Source organism: Chamaea fasciata, unplaced genomic scaffold, assembly GCF_029207755.1.
Source record: "Chamaea fasciata isolate MVZ Bird 193981 ecotype frontalis unplaced genomic scaffold, bChaFas1.0.hap1 SCAF_3, whole genome shotgun sequence".
In the NCBI taxonomy this organism is placed as follows: Eukaryota; Metazoa; Chordata; class Aves; order Passeriformes; family Sylviidae; genus Chamaea; species Chamaea fasciata.
Genome location: NW_027094088.1, coordinates 2,199,471 through 2,218,831, shown reverse-complemented (window position 1 = coordinate 2,218,831; position 19,361 = coordinate 2,199,471). Strand labels below are relative to the sequence as shown.

Below are 19,361 nucleotides of genomic sequence, written 5' to 3'. Positions count from 1 at the left end.
ACCCAGCAGCTTTATCTGAGCCCAGCCCTGGGCTGCCTCACAGGCAGGTTGGGCTCTGGTTTTGTCTGGTTTTGCTGCCTGGTGAGAGCACAGCCTGTGCTGGGTCTCCTTGTCCCTCTTTGTGGGACAATGCTGCTCCCTGACACGGAGAGATGCTGCTGATACTCTTCCATTTCTCGTCGCTCAGGAAACCATCTCCTCCAGGGTTTTTTCAACAGAAGGTCCTCCCGTTAAGGTCCATTTTATAGGAATATATATATGCTACTATAGTCCTCTTCTGTTCTCTGGAGGGTGGTTTCAGAAATTTTCTTTTTCTAAGTGCTGTGAATGAAATGGTTCCTCTGAAGATCATCACTGTGTTGAGTGATGGTGAAATCTTGCTGCCAGGAATGAGTAGTTTTGGGCAACAACCTCTAGCCTTATCCAAGACACAAAGATCCCTATTTAGTTGGGAGGCCTTGGCTTCACACTCATCCTTCTGGAATGGTCTCAGCTCTTTTCCAGGCTTTTATTTTGAGAGACCAGTGAACTTTTGGGCATAATTCTGATTCTCACTGATGGTCGGGAGGGCAGAAGTGTAACTGAACAGGACTGTTCTGCTGCTGTGCATCCAAGTGCATCAATACCTGCACAGATCCCGCTGGCATCTCTGAAAAGCCTCCTGCTCACAGGTCAGGTAGGGGACGCTACCGGGACTTTGAGGGATTTTGTTTGGTTTAACATATTTATTTCCTTTTCTGTTGGATAGCAAAGTTGATGTATGAAAGATTTATCTGGCATGTTGAGCAGCCTTTGGAAATGGACCTTCTTCAGCGTGGTGTACTTAGCATGTGAGCACAGCATAATGGCTTTTAATATTTGGAGTTTTATGAGGTGCTCACGATGCCTCTTCCCCCAGCAAAGCTGAAATTCTCTTCTTTCAGACACTTTCACTTTCTGTTGTACAGCATGTTGCAGGAAAAAAAAAAAAAAAGCTTTCACTTCTGTGCCGTATCACCCAGGGCTCTCCTTTCAGGTGAACACTGCCAAGTGACAGATGTGTTTCTGCAGAGCACTCTCATGCCTCGAGAGCACATCTCTGGCTCAGCAGCTTGCTCTGATTGGGAAAGGGCTCTTTTCATGGGGAGTAAAATACGAGATTTACAGCCTCCACTGATATAATGTGATCCAGCCTTGACAGTCCTTTCATGGAAATGAATGATGGATCTTGTTGTTATTAGTCTGTTTTGCTGCTGCAGCAGCTAGGTTTGATCTGCACTTGCCACAGAGGATGAAGGTATTAGGAAGGATAACACTGGGGTTGTTGTGGTTCAAACCCACTTAAGAAAACCCGCCCTGCATGTAAGGCGTGGATGGTTTTATGTCGGCGGAAAAAAAGCCAAAAGAAAACCCCCAAAACCTTTGCTGTTTGAGTTTGCTCCTTTCGGTGTGCATTTCCTGATTTTTGAAAGTGAAATTCCTGCGTTCTGCTTCTCACATGGTTGGTGGGCTGTGTGGAGGTATCCGCGGCCAGAGCAAGTCTTTCAGCAATTGGCACGAGCCCTGGTTCTCCTTGGTTCAGCAGGTGAGCTTTTCAAAGTGGGTCTCAGTGCTGGTGTTTTAACACAGGAGCTTTGCAGGGTCATGCGGCAGACAGGCAGATTATGTAGCCTATAAATAACCTCTTTTGCAGTAATAACCAGGGTCTTTAAAAATAAAAAAATACACTGGTGAGAACGATCCTGTGTTTATCTGTCGGACCTGACTCAGTCACTTGTACAAACTTTCAAACAAAATGAGTCATGATATGCCTCAGCTTGTGTCTGAGCTTCTAAAGCTGATGAGAGAGGGGTGGGGGCTGACTGGCCTTGCATGGCTCACTCTACGTGCCAGTGAGGTGCCTCTGTCTGTGAGACTGCCAAAACCCCGTGCTGGTGGCACTTACACACATCTGGAAGCTGTAATGCAGGAGGAAGGGATTTTGTCCTATTATCCCGAGAGCTGATAGTTCAGCTGGCTTCCCGGGCATGACAGCGAGCTCACAGTGATGGCACTGCCAAGGCTTTGTGGATTCTGACTGCAGACAAGCCTCGACAGAATAGCCAGATCAAAACTGCTAACACCGTGAGTTTCACTTAAAAAAAAAAAATTAATTAGTAGGAAGGAGGAAAAGGAGGAAGGGCGGACACTGCTTTGATGGTTGGGTTGCAAAAAGCAGCACCGTGATAACCCTGAAGGGTGTTTGGGCTAAGACAACACAAGGCTTGGAAATACGTGGGAAATATGTTAAGAGGCACCTCTCTGATGCGCACAGGGTTTGGACTCTTACTCGTTTTTTCTGACACTTGTGGGAGCTCAGTCCTCATCAATCTGCTGCTGATCGTTTTTGAAAGAGGTGGCTGATCTTGCTTCTGACCTTCCCGGATGCTTCTGATGCTCTGAGCTTTAGATTGGATACTGGGAAACATTTCTTCATTGAAAGCATTGCCCAGCCCTGGCATAGCCAGAGAATTGGTGGAGTCACCACCCCTGGATGGATTTAAAAGATGTGTAGATGTGGCACTCGGAAACAAGGTTTGGTGCTGGGTTAACATTTGGCCTCGATGATCTTAGAGGTCTTTTCCAGCCTAAACAGTTCTAATATTCTACATTGCCCAAGGAAAGGATTCCAGTCCCTCCAAAGAACAAGCCAAAGGACAAGATAAGGCACCCCAGGTCCAAATCACCAGCTGCACTGGGGGTAGGTCCTCATCTGCATCAGCAGGAGCAGGCAGGCCTCCAGTGATGGGTGGCAGGGCCTGGAAACATTCGTGTGCTGAAAAAATCTTCTGTGAGAAACTGCCTTTCACCTTCTTGAGATGTAAAGCCCTTGTGCTCAGCTGGTTTTCCATGGACATACCTGCTCTCCAGCTTGAAGGAATAAAAACACCCTACTGCCCGATTCTGGGGAGGCTGCAAAGTGAGGATCTGGGTACATGGGTGTGCATGCACGTATCTGCAGTAATCTGCGTTTACTGCAGGCAAAAATCACTCCATTGTTTGCCGTTATGGCTTCCTTATTCTTCCTGCTGGAGCTCCCTTTTTTCTCTTCTGACTTCACCAGAATTCCCACTTTGGCTGTGGTTTTCCCTTGTTGCTGCTGTTTTCCATTGTTTCTTTCTTGCCCCGGGCTTGGTTTGTTTCTGTGAAGTTACAGTACAAGAAGTCTCGATGGTTTTGACTAAGTTTAGAAGGGAACCGATGGTTCGCCTTAAATTTCTGTCTGAAATAATTTTTTTTTTTTTTTTCAGTATTTGAACACTTCCATGTCCTGAAAGGCTGCCTGCAAATTTGTCTGGAAGATGAACGCGGAGTGTGTTCAAAAAGGAAGCAGCCAAATGATCCTGTTGAGTTATAGGTCTGAAAATACTTCTGCACATCCTTGTGGGAGAGGAGAGGGTCGACGTTGGCAGAAGCCAGCCTTTGGAAAGTGGTGTTTCCTCTAAGGGAAAGGGGATGGGAGCAATTGTATGGAATACTGAGAATGAGACTGATGAGCAGAGGGAGAAGCAAGGATAAGGGATGTGGGAAGGAGGGTGAATGAAGCTTGTGAGGTAACATAAAAACAAAATAAACACTTAAAGGGACTGCTGCCTAAAATTTCCCACAGCACACCGATATTTTCAACCTCTGCCTTTCTGTATGGCCGACCAGAAGCAGCGTAATTCGTTGCCAAAGTCGTTCCCTGCCCTGGTTCACAGGAAGTTAACAACTTCCAAATGGTGCAAGGATCTCACGTGGTTAAGACCTGCTTGCCGTGGAGGTTTTTAGCAGAAATACCAACACTGATGTGAATGGAAACGCCTGGTCGAAGACAAGAGGAAAACCAGCAGATGAAGGGTTAAAGGAGTGGCATGTATTAATTGCTGCAGAACCACGGGCAAGCGTTTCATGCAAATAAATAACCAGAGGACAAACCCCAAACTGGAGCCTTAGAGATAAGGTGACAAGATGATGACCCACGGCAGAGAGAGGGTGAAATGCCCAGATAAGGGTAACAAAAGACTCAGTTTTGCCTGAAACTCTTGAAGGGAGATCAAGATCATCACATCCACTGCTGAAGGGTATAAAAGATGCAGACAGAAAGGAGGAGGAGCCCATCCCAGAGAAGCAATGGAGTGGTGGTGTTACCCTACACGCTTCCTGCTGCGCTTGGCTGATCCTGAGCAGATCGATGCATACAGTCCTGTGCATGTGAGTATGTTGATGGGAGAGTGGGAGTGGGCAGGACAAACTTACTGGCATCTTTTTAATTAAAAAAAAAATCACCTTCCCCACCTCTAAGGTGAGTTTTGTTCCTGTAATTTCCCACTGTAATGAGACTGAATATTCTCGTTCTGCTAATAGTTCGTGTAGGAGGTGATCTATATCCATATTATGACATTTTATGTGAACCCCAGTTGCCTTTAAAAAACACCTAGATAATTAGATTGCAAAGTTGCTACGTTAAAGGAGTATTCCTACGAAAGTGAGGCGCTCAGCTGCTGTGAATGGAAGTCCCCTGTTTAATCTTCATGCTGCCCTCTTGTAGGAAAGCTGCTGCCATCCAAAAGTTTCTCATTTTCTAAATGCTCAGCTTGAGGGGTGCGTTGAATGCTGCCAATTATAGGTGACACCACTGCACTGAAGCATATAAAGTGCCACAAAAAAAAAAAAAAAAAAAAAAAAAAAGCACCATAAAGAAAATCAGGCCACCCGAGTTACCTCTCAAGCAAGCTTTCTGCATGAGAGGCTCTGGCTGACCTGGATGCTGCAGCTATAAATGAAGGCAGCTCTCTGCTCCCACAGAAGAAAGAAAAACTCGTGCTCTGACCACTGTCCAGGTGCTTTTCCTCCCTTCCTATCTGTCTCGGTGAGCTCTGCAAAAACAGCCACCCCCAAGCCCCAGTGAGGGCTTAGAGACAGCTCCACTGCTGCCAATGCAAGGGGCTGGCTTTCGCTTTTCTCGTGGAATTGTGGGGAGGGAAACAACAAACTGCTTGCGCAGCATTCCCTGGTGATAATGATGAGGTATCCAGGAGAATAATGTGCGTGTGTTCTCTAAAATCAATAAGGATAGAGAAGTGGCACTGAGCAAACAGGGTGCTGAATGAATGCTCCTGGGTTTTGTCATTCCTTCAGTGGTGGGGGAGGACATGGGAGATCCCTGTGAGCAACAGCAACGCCATGGGATTGAATAAAACGACCTTTATGCAATTAAGAAGTTCATAAATTGAATGCATCCAGCCAATGTAAATGTGTCTTTGTTCATTGCTGTTTTCCTCATCTCTTCACAGCCGTCCTGTTTGAAGGTGAGTTTCTTGTTCTTTGTGCCTTCCTGCTCCTGATCCGATGCTGTGGATGCTGCCTGCCACACACTGGAGAAGAAGGCAATTCATTGCCTTTGAAGAAGGCAAACTCACCAGTCCTTAACCGGTAAGTGAGAACATCTGGGGGTAATGTTTTTTATTACTTCATGGAAGTTGAGTTTAGAAGAAGAACTGCATTGTCTTTTACCCTCTTTCTCTCACAAGAGCTGGCAGGGCTTCGTTTGAGTTACTTCAATGTTTGCAATAATGTCCTAAATCTAGAGTTCAATGGAAAGATTTGGAGATCAGTCAATGATTTTTGGCATGGCAGCTTGAAGTCTGGTTGAAAGTATGAGTGTAGTGAGTTCCTTACTCTTCTTGCTCCCCCAAAAGTAGGGATGTTTCCCTGCTGCCAAAGGGTGGATCTGTTCTGCTCTCCAACAATAAAAAGCAGATGATTTTCCTTCTTAAAATACCCAAAGGGGATTGCTAACACAGATCCTCTTCACTGTGTGCCCATCCTAATGTGCACAGCCAAATCCCATCCCTTCCAGCAGCAAGGGAAGGCAAATCCCTGGCATTGAGGGCACCCAGATTAACCCACTGCAGGATTAGGATGCTTGAGCTGTTATTAGAAGATTAGTACATTTGGTTGTCAACACTTGCTGAACTTGGCCTGAAAATGATTTCCAAAGAGGTCACTGACTCGTGGGTGCCAACTTGCCCAACGCACTGGGAAAGCCTGCAGTTAAAGCAAGTGGCTCTAAAGGATTAAACTGGAGCACCGAGTGTGCAGAATATCTTTAGGACTTAAACCCATCATTGCTGCTGCTGGGGACAGAATTCTCTGGCAGATTGATGGTAATATCTGAGCTCCTGCCTTGCTGGGGAGGTGTTTCTGGGGCTCTGCTTTCTGGAGTTTCCTGCTGATGACAGTGTGTGCCGTTAGGTGGGTGAGCTGCCCACAGATGAACTTTTCTCAGTTGCTGCACAGTGCAAAATGAGTTTATTTCGAGGACAGAGCCTCCACAGGGGCACCTCTAGGTAGAAAGCAATTGGCTTCCGCTTTCTGTTCTGGGACTCAAACTGTCTGTGCTCATAATGTTTTATTTCAGCTACTAGCAGGAGGATTCATGTTGAGGTTTTTTTTTTTTTAATGGAGGATCTTCCTCTTGTCAGCAAGGCATTAATAGCAGCACAAGGTCTGCTCGTGCTAGCTCATCACCTTGTAAATTCTTACCTGGCTTTCCAGTGCACAGGGGAGTGACAGTGGGGCTGTGGTCCCAGTGCAGCCAGTGCTCTGCTGGTGTCTGAGGTGCCCTGCTGCTGGTGGAGCACATCTTGGTGCTGCAGAGAGTGTGCTTGGGCAGGGATGGGCATGGTGGGTCTCTCCTTGAAAAGCAGCTTTCTTTTTCCTATTTATTTTCTTTGACGCTGTTTGACACCACAACGACACAGACTCCGAGATTCAGAAGGCTGAAAATGACTCCTCTCTTTTTGGGGTGTTTCTCCCTTTCGTACTGTTTTACACAGACCAATTTGGTTGGTGACACAAAGGCAAAACCTCTTCACTCACATTGGTCAGAGCAGAGGGACAGCAAGGAGAAGTCCCTCCTAGGAAAAGGAATGAATAACAAAGTTACAGTTTACAAAAACATTTCTCCTGTTTACAGAAAATTCCCTGGGAAAAGAATTTCAGAAAACTAAAACTCCTCAGGCACGGAACCAGGGCTACAATTTTCTTCTTCTCTATCATGAGCCAGGTGAATACAAACTTATATTTGATTCAAGTCTTGAAAAGTACCAACCACCATCATGGAATTGGTTCCAGTGATTTAGCTCAGCAGCATATCTGGATTTCAAGACCCATCCTCTTGTAAACATGGATTGTATCGTGCTTCTCTTTGTGCATACAAACATTAGCAGCCGTTTCCTGCCTGAAATTAATATGACTGCATTTTCCACTCCTCTGACAATACAATTTTATTTACTCAACACGCCAGCAAAGATATTTAAACCCTGTAAAAGAAATCAGCTTAAAAGTTCTCTCAGAGAAGATACACTATAGAAAGGTAGGGCCTTTCCATAAGAGCTTCCTTTGAGTATAACTCTTGCATCTTGAAGCTGTAGCTGTCCTGAGCATTCCCACTTTTGGGAATGCTGTGCAGCCTAGTGGAGCAAGGGACGTTCAATTTTAATAACTTTGCAAGCACTAAGTACATTGCTCTGTGTTTTACGAACGTACTTGAGGGGATTTTTATAGAGCTGCACGACAAAATAACTTTGAATATTTTATCCAAGGCCTGTGTCGTGATTTATTCTGAAAAAAAACCACCCAGAGCCTTCTGAAACCCAGAACGTGGGTTTAACTTTCTGCCTGGGTTACAGAGTGTGGCCAGAGGACAAGGCCACCACTGTGGTGGCATTTCTTCCAGTTGTCTCACTGCTACAGGAGATGCATTAGGGAATAACCAACAAGAACACGGGACAGCAAGGTGTCTGTGGAGGGGGGAGGTGGGTGGGATTTTGTTTTTTCCACTTGTCCAATGTTTCCTGCCTGCAGAACTTTCCCTTGATTCAGGCCAGCATGGACCTGGCTGGCCAGCTGTGTTTAACAGGCACACGTGTGAGAAAGTAGCCCGTGTTCAGTGCAGGATTTCAGGCCACCCTTTTGTTGGATGAAGATGTAATGTCTGACATCATGCTGGGGTCATTTTGAATATCTGATGAGTAAAGACATATATATGCCTATATATAAAAATATATATACATATATGTATAAGACATATGTATATATAAATAATATTTAATATCTAATAGAAAATAGATAATAGGTATTATATAATATATAATATATAATATATAATATATAATATATAATATATAATATATAATATATAATATATAATATATAACATATTATATATTACACAATATATAATACACAATATATAATACACAATACATAATATTATATTTTATATACGATACATTGTATTTATATATAATTTTCTATTTTTATAAGATTTGAAAATATAATTTATATGTTTATAATTTTAAAAGCATGTTATTTTAAAAAACATTTTAATATAATTTTTATATTATTTAAATGCATAAATAATTATTTTAAATAATAGTTAGATAGATAGATAGATAGATAGAGATATAGATATAGATACAGATATATAGATAGATAGATAGATAGATAGATAGATAGATAGATAGATATAAAAGAGTGCCATAAATAAGACATGCTCCAGTGTGGAAAAAGGTGCATTGCAGATTTTAACCTACTAGGAGGAGAGGCCGTACAGTGTTTGTATTAGTTGTGCTCCTATTTCAACACACGCTTGTTTCAACAAGTGCTTATAAACTTGTGGCTTGAAGGCACTTTCCTCGGACAGAGGTGTTCTGGGGGATTCACAAAGTGAAAAAAAGAGAGAAAAATGCCGATTCCACCATGCTGTGAGCTCAGGCCCTTGTTTTCTTCCAAGAACACGCTATGCACAAGCAGCTCTTGTTTTTGATCCGTGTGTAGAGCACAAGATGTTATCTGGATGATGAGAAATAATCGTACCTAAACCACTGGTTTCCACATCAGAATACCTCCAAAGGGTGGACCTCAGAATGCCTCCAAAGGGTGGACCTCACACCTACGCTGATAAATAGACAGCAGCGGTGCTGGCTGGCTGCCCTGCACTTTCCACAGCTGGCAAATCCATGTTCACGTAGGATTGGGCTATAGGATAGGGCTTTCCACCCCTGTCTCCATGGCCAAGGAAGCTCCAGCTGGGTTAGTTAACTCCCAGTCCCATGATGTTGTTTCCAAGGGGTGAAGATAGGTGCTAGTTAATTCACTGCCTTTGTGTTTTACACGCTGTCTGCTTGGTAACCACTGTGGCTGCACAAGGTAAATAACATTTTGGTGCTGGAGAATATTTTAAATCGGCTGTAGAAGTTTAAGTTTGAGAGGAAACGAGCAGAAATATAAGAATGAAAGGAGTGGATGTGGTGAGACTGTGGCAGGCAGAGGCTGATCAGCTTGCATGGCTTGCCTTGCTGCTGTGGGGTGGGCTTGCATTGAGGGGCAGGAGCCTTTTCTGGATCAAAGAACAAAACTTTACTCATGACCTAATCTCCATCTGGGGCTGCAGGAAGATCTGAAGTTCCTCGCAGGATCCAGACTATGGATTTATGTTGTTTACGGTTAGACTGGATCTTTTCCAACCTATTCCGTGGTTCTGTGTGTGACATCTGTGCGTTCATCTCTGGTAATATTTAAAGCCAGGCTGGATGGGGCTTTGAGCAACCTGGTCAAGTGGAAAGTGTCCCTGCCCATGGCAGGGGGGTTGTTGGAGCCCATTTTTATCTCCATCTTCCCCAAACCCCAAATCCAGCCTGTTTCTCCAGCATCCCCTGCCAGCATCTCCCGCTCAGGAAGATTTTGAGATGCAATATTTTGGATTCAGTGCTCAGTTTCCCTCCTCCTGGCAGGGCTGGAGGAGGACAAAGGAAGCGAGAGCCCAGAGCATGCAGTCATTAACTTGTGTCTGCCAACAAGCCGGGAACATGCAATGCTATACGAAATGTCTGGCTGTTATAAAAGGCTTTGGTTAAGTAATCACATTTCTCTTGCATAAGTGCTTGTTTTTGGGAGGCTTTAGCCAATGGGAGGCTGCAGCAGCACACAGACAGAAAGCGTGTCTAACTTCTGTGAGTTTTTATTTTAATAATTAGTGATTATTAATCTGCTGAGAGTTGTACGAAATCTCTTTAGGTTAGGTGAGGAGGCGGAGACTCCCCGGCGCTGCCTGTAGCTGAACCCACAGCTGTGAAACGCTGCCATAAAGCCTGTGTGGATTCCTGTGAGTAACATTTCTGATTCTTCTAATGGGTGTTTGTGGCTGGAGACTGCAGGCAGGAAACGTGGCAGACGTTTATTGCAGGCAGGGAGTTAGAGGGAGGCAGGAGGTGAGAGACACCGGTGCAACTATTGACCTGTTTAATGAGGCTTTCCTCCTGGACTTCCACAAGCAAACATGGGTTTCTCTGGAGCTGTGCAATCAAGGTTCTTCCAAATATGCTAATGAAAAAGAAATGTGAGGCTGAAGTCAACTACAGGGCTATGGGACAGAGTTCTGGCCCGACAGGGAGATCACAGGACCGCTTAGCCCCAGGTACTGGTTTGGAGCAGGCAAATGTCCCATTCTTATATTCTTTCCTTGATCACTGACAAGTGCACAGTGATATTTTTCTCCTATGTTTTCATGGCTTTCAGAAATCTGCATGACAGTTATTTCCTGAGCCAGAAACGATATCTCTAACAGTACAATACAAACAGTACAACACAATGGTGCAATAGTGGATTTTCCTTTCCAGCAGTGGCTAATCCAGTGTATCTGTTGAAGGCAACGCGTTGTTCTGCGATTTGACTGACATAAATCTAGTTGGGATTTCATATCTTGCATTCATCCACATAGGATTTTAATTTTTGTTTCTTAAAAGGGTGGGTTTTTCCTGTTAAGATAGAACTGAGAAGGGAAAAAAAGAAAAACATGTATGGATTCTCAGAAAACAGAATTTCCCTTCCCACTTCCTTGTGACGTGTCTGGATGCAGCGAGTTCTGTGAACAAAGCCTGGAACTATAAAACAATCCACTGAAATGGGAACTGGAAGTTATTGTTCAAGACTGAGCAATGTGAAACAACTCAATTGTTACTCCTGGCAACCCTGGAAAGCATTGAAGTGCCACTGTAGAGAGAAAGCAGCTCAAGTGCTGAGCTGTGAGGAGAAATAAAGCTGTTGCCTATAGCTGGGTGCACGTGTGCTTACTCTTGGAGGTGGCACTGAACTTTTCTGGGATAGAATAAAAGCTGGGCTAATGGAAATCACTCGGGAAAGCTTAAGTCATTACTTACGAACCTTGAAAAATTGTAGAATGTGGATTTTACAGTCTATAAAGTTCTCTATAAGATGCTCCTTAGCCCATGCAAAGACCTCTTCAGTTCTAATCAAAACCCCACAACTAAAAGTTGGCAGCTAAAATTTGTGGATTTGCAACATTATTTCTGAAACAGCCTCTGGGATGTGGAACAAATCCAGGCTTCCTTTAGGACAAGCCAACAATATCTCTAATGTGTTTCAGGGTAAGATGGATGCTCTGCATAAGTTGAAGATTTTGGTGATGTTTCTGTCCCTGGCTACTTTCATTGTCATGGTGGTAATGAATGCTGGAAATGCCACAGGGACTTTCAAAGGTAAAGCAAATTTTTTTTTCATTCAGAGGTGGGTTTCAAACTTTATATCAAGCAATGATACAAGGTGGCTTAGATGGGATAGATGTGCTTGCTGCCTCGCACCTTGTTCTGTGGAAGGTGGAAGTAGCTGGTGCATCCTCCAGGTGTTAGAACCAAATGCCTGAACCGTATCCAGCCCCTTGAAATCCCGGTAAATGTCCCCGGTGAGCCTGGATCTAGTGGTGGTTGAAAGGCAGTCTTTTCACACCCTTGTATCCCTGGTGGAAGGTGTTCAGGCTGCCCCTGTGGCTTTGCAGATGACAGTGGTGCTGTGTTTGAACACTGCCTGGCTGAATCTGCCAGGAGCAGCCGTCATGCTCTCCTCTAGGTTCCGCAGACAGCTGGTTTTTCTGGTTCTGTGTGAGAGGGAAGGTGCCCAGTGTTCCCAATACGGGACAGTGATCCCATAATGGATGTCAAAACCAACTGCAGCACGTGGCTGGTGTTCACCACGGGCATGCTCTCATCATCCTTGAACCCACTGAGGTGGGGAGGAAGACTGAAAGTTGACCAAAATCAGCAGTAACAGCACATTTGCCTGCAATAACATTCACCACCTGGTGCAGGTGTGTTCAGGACAACCCCTGGAAACATCTCGGCCAAGTACAGCACTGATTTCACACCAGCGGGCTGGACTTTCCTCATCTGGAATGTCATCTACTCCTGGCAGCTTGTCTGGCTTCTCTACGCCTTGTCAGGGATCTGTCGAAGGTATTTTCCCTATTTACTGTTCACTGCGTAAATGAGAAGGGACAGTGACTCTTCCCTTTTGGAGCAGCTCAGTCTCTTACCTCCCTTTCAGGGGTTTTTAGCAAGAGCCAATGTGTTGGAGCCCTGGGCACTGGGAATTCCAGGCTTTCTGTGCTCACAGGCACTGACCCCCCAGCAAACACTGCATTGGGCCTGAGCCCGTGGAAAAGGCTCCCAAAACTGAGTGACAGCACTGGGACTGTGGGTGTGGGGTTTGGATAGACGTGTGTGATAGCACAGGGTGCAAAACTTAAAGGTTTTAGACTATAGTAAGAGATATAAAGCAAGATGGAGGTTTTAGGTTTTTAGGCTGAGTCCTTCTTTTTCACCTTCTTCTCCATGGCATTTTGTAATTGGGTAGAAAAATCTGCACTGCAGGCCATGGGTCGTTGGTTATTGGGTTAAAAGTAAAAATAATTCAGGTGTCATTTCATAATTGGAGAGTTTATTCTTAAAAAGCCTTGTAAAGAGATAGAGAGAGAGCCATTTTTCACTTCGTTAGCTAGAACTCACAGCTTGTGAGACTGTACTATAGATAAGAATTAATAAACAACTGAGTCTGAACACAAACACCGTCTCTTGAGCATTTAATCCCAGCTCTAACAGAAGAAAAGATAAATTGCCGTTTATCTTGACATGACATGCTGAAGCTCTGTGGCTGAAGCATCTCTTATGTCCAGCATCCAAAGCTGGGAAGAAGTTTGGAGGTGTGCATGAACTCCTCTAAAGTGTGGACAGGTGTCAAAGTGTGCAAACTCCTCTGTGAGTCTTCATTTCTAGTGATTTGGAGAATCTGACAGATTTCTCCAGTACCTGGATATCCACAGGGACAAAAGCAATGGATTATGGAGCTAATGCTTTGAGTTTTCTTTCTCTTGGAGATCAACCGACCAGCACTGGGGGGGGTCTCTTGGTTTGTTGAACTGGGCTGGAAAGTTTTCCTGGGGCTATGAGATCAATAACTGCCTCAAAGGGAAAGCCACAGGAATTGCTGTGTGGTATCAGAGAAGGACACAGAGGAGAAACGGTCTGCTTCAAGGCAAAATGTTTAATTCCAATGTAAAATTCCTCCTAATATAAGGAAAATGAGGCCGGACAGGTTGGTTTGGTCGATGCAGGCATTGTTTTCCTTTCTCCATACCCACTTTTTTTCCTGGCAGGAATGAACTTGGATATGTCTTCATAAAGCCAGACTTGCTGCCAACACCTTTTTATGTGGCGTGGTGTCTGAATAATGGCCTCAATGTTGGATGGCTCTTCCTGTGGGACCGAGAGTAAGTTGTTTCCTGTTACAAACACTTTCTAACACTCTTGATGGGATCACCCCAGTACTCTTCTTCTTTTTTCTTCCCCTCTGTGTTTTTCCTTCCTCTGTGTGTGAACACTTAATCACACCTGTAAAACCCTATGCCAGGCTTAGCCTTCATAAAAGTTTGGGTGTTTTTCCATTATGTTGTCATCTTGCCCATGAGAAAGATTGGTCACTGAAGTCTAAGGTCTCCTCAAAGTCTAAGATCTCCTCAAAGCTGCTGCTCTTCTACATTTTTACCCCCACAGGTGAGACAGGAGCCGTGCCTCTCTTCATTAAAGCAGTCAAGCTCCTTGCCTTGGATTGTTTCCATAACGATGGTCACATTAAGGGCTTGTGAGAGCACCACTGTCAAGGGGTGAAGAAATCACTTGCAGCCAGGAAAACAACTTCACGATTAACAGAGTCAAACAGCAACAGCAGCCTGTCAAAATGAGGGCTGTGTGTGGTGGTTGCCTTTATTAAAGGCTGATCGACTTAAAGCCAGTAAAGGCCAAACACTAAAACTACAAATCAGGGCGTTGTGACACCGCTGAGAATAATGTGATGTCCACTGTGTGTGTGTGTACCTGTTCTATGTCCTAGATTCCTCCTTCCAGCCCTGGTGTTCCTGGCAGTCCTCTGCCTCACCACGTGTGCCTCCCTGTTTGTTTCCCACCGAGCCCTGAGCATCCATTCCTCGTGGTTTGAGAAGGGTCACAAGGCTGAGCTCTGGCTCATCCGCATTCTGGTAGGTGGCTTTTGAGGACCTGTGCTGCGGGGAAATGGTTAAAAAAAAACCAAACCTCAACCTCTGCGCGGTGCTGGAGGTGTCGGAGTGAAGGATCCAGTGGTAGAACACAGCTAAGGAAAGATTTCTGCCCTGCAAAGAAAAGTTCCTTGCGAAAGGAACTGGAAAAAGGCATCTACAGCTCTTGGCATAAACTGGGAGCTCTGCTCTTTGCGCTTCCTGGAACACCAGCATAACACTGCTGGCCTGGATTTCTGAGGCCCCTCGGGTGCCCAAGGCTTCACCTTTTCTCTGTGTTGAGGGACTTTTCCAGGACAGGGCCTGGCCAGGGCTACACCCAAGGTGGACACAAAATGGTCACAAAATAGCTGACAGGTCACAAGGTCTTACATTTTTATAAGTTTTGGTCCTTTTGCACGTTGGGGTTTAATTGTCCAGTTCCAGCTCCAGGCTGTGAGGTCCCATCCTTCTTGTTCCTCCCTCCAGCCCACCCTTGTTTGTGCTTTTGGGGCTGAGAGTTGTCCTTGGTGCGCAGCAGGAGAAGGATTTGTTTTGTGTCCCTGCTGTGTGCAGAGAGCTCACCAGCACTTAATATGAGGCTCAGGGCTGCACCCCTGGGCAGCACAGAATCTGAAAACCATGAAAGCTAAATCTTAAGGCATCACAAGGACAAGCAGAGCCGAGCTGTGTGTCACTCTTGTCCCCTTGCTGTGCTGCGTGGCAGGTGCAGAACGGGCTGGCTCTGTACCTGACGTGGACCAGCATCGCCACGCTGCTCAACTTCGCCGTCGTGCTCATCTACAAGTGGGACGTGCCCGATGAGAAAGCGACCACTGCTGCCCTCAGCATCCTGGCTCTGGGCCTGGTGATATGGTAAAGCGACCCCAAGGGTGCCCACCGAGCCTCTGAAACCCTCTCCACCCTGCACCAGTGGTGACGATTGTTTCAATTCGCTCTTCACTTGTCCCTCTCCCGACACCAGTAGAAAGGCCTCTGTCGTAATTCCTGGCAGAGGAACTGGGAGTCTGGGCAGAGCTTTCATCCCCTGCCCTCAGCAATGCCAATAAGCACTGTGGGCCTGGAACGTGTTTTTGTCACTTGCGTGAGCCCAACCTGCCTTAGGTTTACAGGTGAGGGTGTGGTAACAGAAACCATAGGAAACGTGGCTTGATTTTCCCCCCAAACTTACCTTAAAACATCATTTTAAAATAATAATTTTCAAATGATAATGTTAAAATAATTTAAAATAATGTCTTAATAATAATTTTCAAATAATAATTTCAAATAATAATTTTCAATCATAATTTTCAATCATAATTCTCAATCATAATTTTCGAGCAATATTTTATAAATAATTTTAAATAATGTTTTCGTAATAATTTTAAATGATCATTTAAAAAAATAATGTTTTAAATAATAATATTTTAAATAATAATATTTATTTTAAATAATAAGATTTTAAATAATATTTTAAATAATATTTTTTGTTTGAATACTAGTAAATGAAATATTTTTGGACTCTTGTCCCAGCTGGCCCACAAAACCCCCCTCCGTTCTCTGTCTAATTCCTTTCTTAGGGAACGGAAAAAAATACACAGAGAAAAATTTTTACTCTGGTCACTCTTTTCCTTCACAGGTTTTACCTAGAAAACTACTTTCTGGACAAGTACGTCCGCTATAACCTCACAGTGTACCCAGTGGTCATAGCAGCTCTGGCTGGCAGTGCGTGCAGGAACGGCTCATTTTCATCTCCGCACACCAACGACGTTTTTATAGGTGAGTCTTTCTAACTCCTGTAAAAGCAGGCCCGTGAACACTTTCTCATGCTTCCCCTGTATTGACGGCAGAGAGGCTTGCCACTTGGAAAGGTTTGTTTGTTAAAAGCAGAGCTAGGGGTGTATTTGAAGGTATTCATTTGGCTAAGGAAAGAGCAGAGCAGAAATCACTGCCCACGAGCCTTGGGGCTGAACCCAAACCTTGTGGTGTTGTCTCAAGCTCACTTCCCAGTGCAATGTATTTATCCTGCAATCCTCCATCACCCACTTGGCTCCTCCAGCTGATGTGGGGCAGGGAAAAGGAAAAGCAGGGCTGGGATGAAGGCTGTGGACTTCCATTCGCCCTGTTTTGTTGGGGATACTGGAGCAGCGCAGGAGCTCCTGACCCACGGAGGGCTTCACAGTGCACACCCCTGCTCCTCTCCTGTGCAGAGCTCAGGCTAGCCTTAACAAGTTTTCCTGGGATTATCTGGTTGCTGCCAGCCACTGTAGCAGAGTTGAGTGTAGTCATCCATGGCGAAAGGGCTTAAGCTGTCCAAATTCTGTACAATCACAGTCTGGCAGAAGCCGTACCATTATGAGCAGTTTCATGCTGGCACGAAAGGGACTGAGCCGCCGTGTGAACTCTGAATCCTGCTGAAGCAGTTTGGGATGCCCATTCCCACCACGGGGTCAGCAGAAGGGAGCATGTTCCCACCCTCCAGCCTTCCCACTGCCGCATACCAGGGGATAAAGCTAAATTCTGGACTGGCATCACCACTGGAGCTGCTCCAGTGCAGTTCCCTTTGCTGTGAGCGCAGCTGGAGCCTGGTCGTGTCTCAGAGCACCCAGCAGGACTTGGCGAAGCTTGACTGCCACAGCCATGGGGGCACTGGAGGCTCTTCTCCTGATGGTTGTGGCCAGCAGGAGTGTGGAGGTGTTTGTGGTCTCTGGCAGGCAGCTCTGTTCCTGCACTAGGTACATTTCCTACCAGCAAAACTCCATTCTTTGTGGTTCAGCTTGTTTGGCTGGTAGGACCAGAATGTGCTTTTCCCAAACTAGTACATGTTTCTTTATATAGTTCAACTATTCTTGGAGTATTTTGTTAATGTAATGCATTTCAACTCCTGTGTCCAGGCAGCCCTCTCCTTTTTTTAGACATTCCTCGACCTGGAAGCATTGGGCAAATTTCACTGTATAGCAGTAAAACTCTGGGAGATACAACTCTGGGGATGATGGATCCTGCACAGACAGTTGTGGTGTTTTTTTTTTCTCCTTCCCTGAATACCCCCTGTTCTGGGAGCTAAATATAACAAGAGGCACTGTCTTTTTTTTTTTTTTTTTTTATGTTTTAACATGCTTCTGTATTTTTGTTTTCCCCAGTTGTTCTGCTGTCACTGACTTGCTTGATCTTTGCTGTTCGGCTGGGGCTGGTCACATGGAGACACTGGAAGAGACCCCTGGAAGGATCAGAATCCCGAGGGCCTTCAGGCACAGTGGCCTGAGACCTTTGGCACATTGTGGCTGATACCTGTCAGGGAGAAAAAAAGAATTGGGCATGTGCTGGTCCTTCCTTCCTCTATCGATTTCCTTGTGCTTTTCTCTCTCATTCTCCTTTCCAAATGCAGGTTTCTCGTGTCTGCAAGTGTGTCCTGCTCCCACATTCTCTGGGATCAGCTGCTCACAACCCTGCCTTGAATTCCTTTGGTTTTACCCTGGAAAAGTTCAGGAAAAGGTCCTGGGCAGCCTTGTGCAGCATTGTGGTGCCTGGGCTGTGGTTCTCTTCTCCTTCCAGTGCAAGGAGGGCTGCCAGCAGGCACCCAGCAGGCTTGAACACACAGTTGTTCTGGTTCTTCCCCGGGTAGCTCACTTTCCTTGAAGTGCAGATCCAAGTGAACTGTCCCTGGGATTCCAGGGGAGCAGTGGGAGGTCTCTCATTCCCTTCGGCCATCGGTGCTGAGCATCCCCAAGCCCTGGTGCTGTCAGCAGATCTCCTGCGGGCAGCCACTGCTCCTTTCCCTGCTTCTCCTCAGCCTGACAGGAGCAGACACTACAATTGGATATCTGCCTTTGCAGTGCCAGCTCTGATGTTTGATATCCGAGGGGGCAGAGGGAGTGACTGAAGGTTTTTGACGCCACTCCTCTGAGCTGTGCACTGCTTGGGCTGCCAGGATGCCTCTCACTGGGGGAGGGTTTGTGGCTGGTCTGGAAGGAGGTTAGATGTACAGATGAGCTGGTACCTGATCTGGGGTGAAGCCTGACGCTTCAAAGGAAGCCTGGTTAAAAAATAATAATAATAATAATAAAAAAAAGATGAAAAATCAAACCGGTAGAGCGGGTTCATCCTGGATCAGTTCTTTCTCATGTGGCTTCACCACTCCTCAGTTGGGGTTAGGTAGCCTAAAACTGGATTGACTGAATTTTTGGACCACTGCCTCTCCTCCCTGTGCCTAATCAAGAGCTGGTGGTGCTTCACAGGTGTCTGGAAAGCCTTTGCAGAGGAAGGTGCTTTCAGATGCTGAGCATCTTGCAGTGCTATTAACAAAGCTAAATTCTAAAATAACATGTGCTACCATTTGCATTCAGCAAAAACCAAAAGCAGCATAATGCAATTCCTCTCATCATTCTGGTGTGTTTTTTTTTTTTTTTTTAAAAATTCAAATAAATCAGCTAATTCCACCACTCTGCCACTGACTCTGTCAATCATCTAAAGCAACTGTCCTGGCTCCCACCTCACTCATGCCCAGGGTTCCAGAGTGACTTTGGTCCCTGGCTGGGATCTCAGGGATGTAGCTGCTTCCACTGATGCTCAGGTGAAGAGCTGGAGGATGTAGATTGCTAGGTTTGATTTAAACTCCTTTGTCCAGCACGCCGTTCATTAGGTTTCTATTTTATAAGCTCTGCCTCTGAAGAGCCCAGCTAATAAATTCCCAGCAGCCTCTCCATAAGCTGCCTTCTTTAATACAGGGGTATTAAATCCACTGGCATGGGGATTAAGGGGTCCAGGCAAGGTGAGAAGCTGCTGTGAGGTTGTGCAGTAGTTGATGCATGGGGAGGTTTTGCATCCTCCCCATCAAGAGCACGGCACACAGCTCCTGGACTGGGGCAGCTGCACTGCTTTTCCACAGGACATTAAAAAAAAAAAAAAAAAAAAGCCTTCAGGGGGTTTCTTGGTGTCTGGACCTTATGTTTGTGCCGGCCAAATGACCAGAAAA

The 19,361-nt window shown here is 45.4% G+C and overlaps 1 protein-coding gene across 2 annotated transcripts; it reads left to right on the top strand.

Moving 5' to 3' along the window:
- The first annotated feature begins 4,133 nt into the window (after positions 1–4,133).
- On the top strand, positions 4,134–18,833 carry LOC136287567 (uncharacterized). 2 transcript variants are annotated; one of them, XM_066180350.1, is made up of 10 exons: positions 4,134–4,212; positions 5,295–5,433; positions 10,084–10,171; positions 11,453–11,564; positions 12,170–12,314; positions 13,514–13,627; positions 14,248–14,392; positions 15,117–15,265; positions 16,029–16,168; positions 17,530–18,833. In XM_066180350.1, the coding sequence occupies exons 4-10, from the start codon at positions 11,459–11,461 to the stop codon at positions 17,649–17,651; spliced, it is 921 nt and encodes a 306-aa protein (XP_066036447.1). In that variant the 5' UTR covers positions 4,134–4,212; positions 5,295–5,433; positions 10,084–10,171; positions 11,453–11,458; the 3' UTR covers positions 17,652–18,833. The 2 variants fall into 2 exon arrangements, with proteins under 2 accessions (XP_066036447.1, XP_066036448.1); XM_066180351.1 differs by lacking the exons at positions 4,134–4,212; positions 5,295–5,433 and having other exon boundaries at positions 9,915–10,171.
- The last annotated feature ends 528 nt before the right edge of the window (positions 18,834–19,361 follow it).

What these genes read in the sequence shown, in the direction of transcription:
- LOC136287567 (XM_066180350.1), top strand. Translation starts at nt 11,459, where the DNA reads ATGGATGCTCTGCATAAGTTGAAGATTTTGGTGATGTTTCTGTCCCTG. An exon ending in TTGTCAGGGATCTGTCGAAG is followed by an intron (nt 12,315 to 13,513) that starts GTATTTTCCCTA and finishes TTTTCCTGGCAG; the next exon opens with GAATGAACTTGGATATGTCT. An exon ending in CTCTTCCTGTGGGACCGAGA is followed by an intron (nt 13,628 to 14,247) that starts GTAAGTTGTTTC and finishes TCTATGTCCTAG; the next exon opens with ATTCCTCCTTCCAGCCCTGG.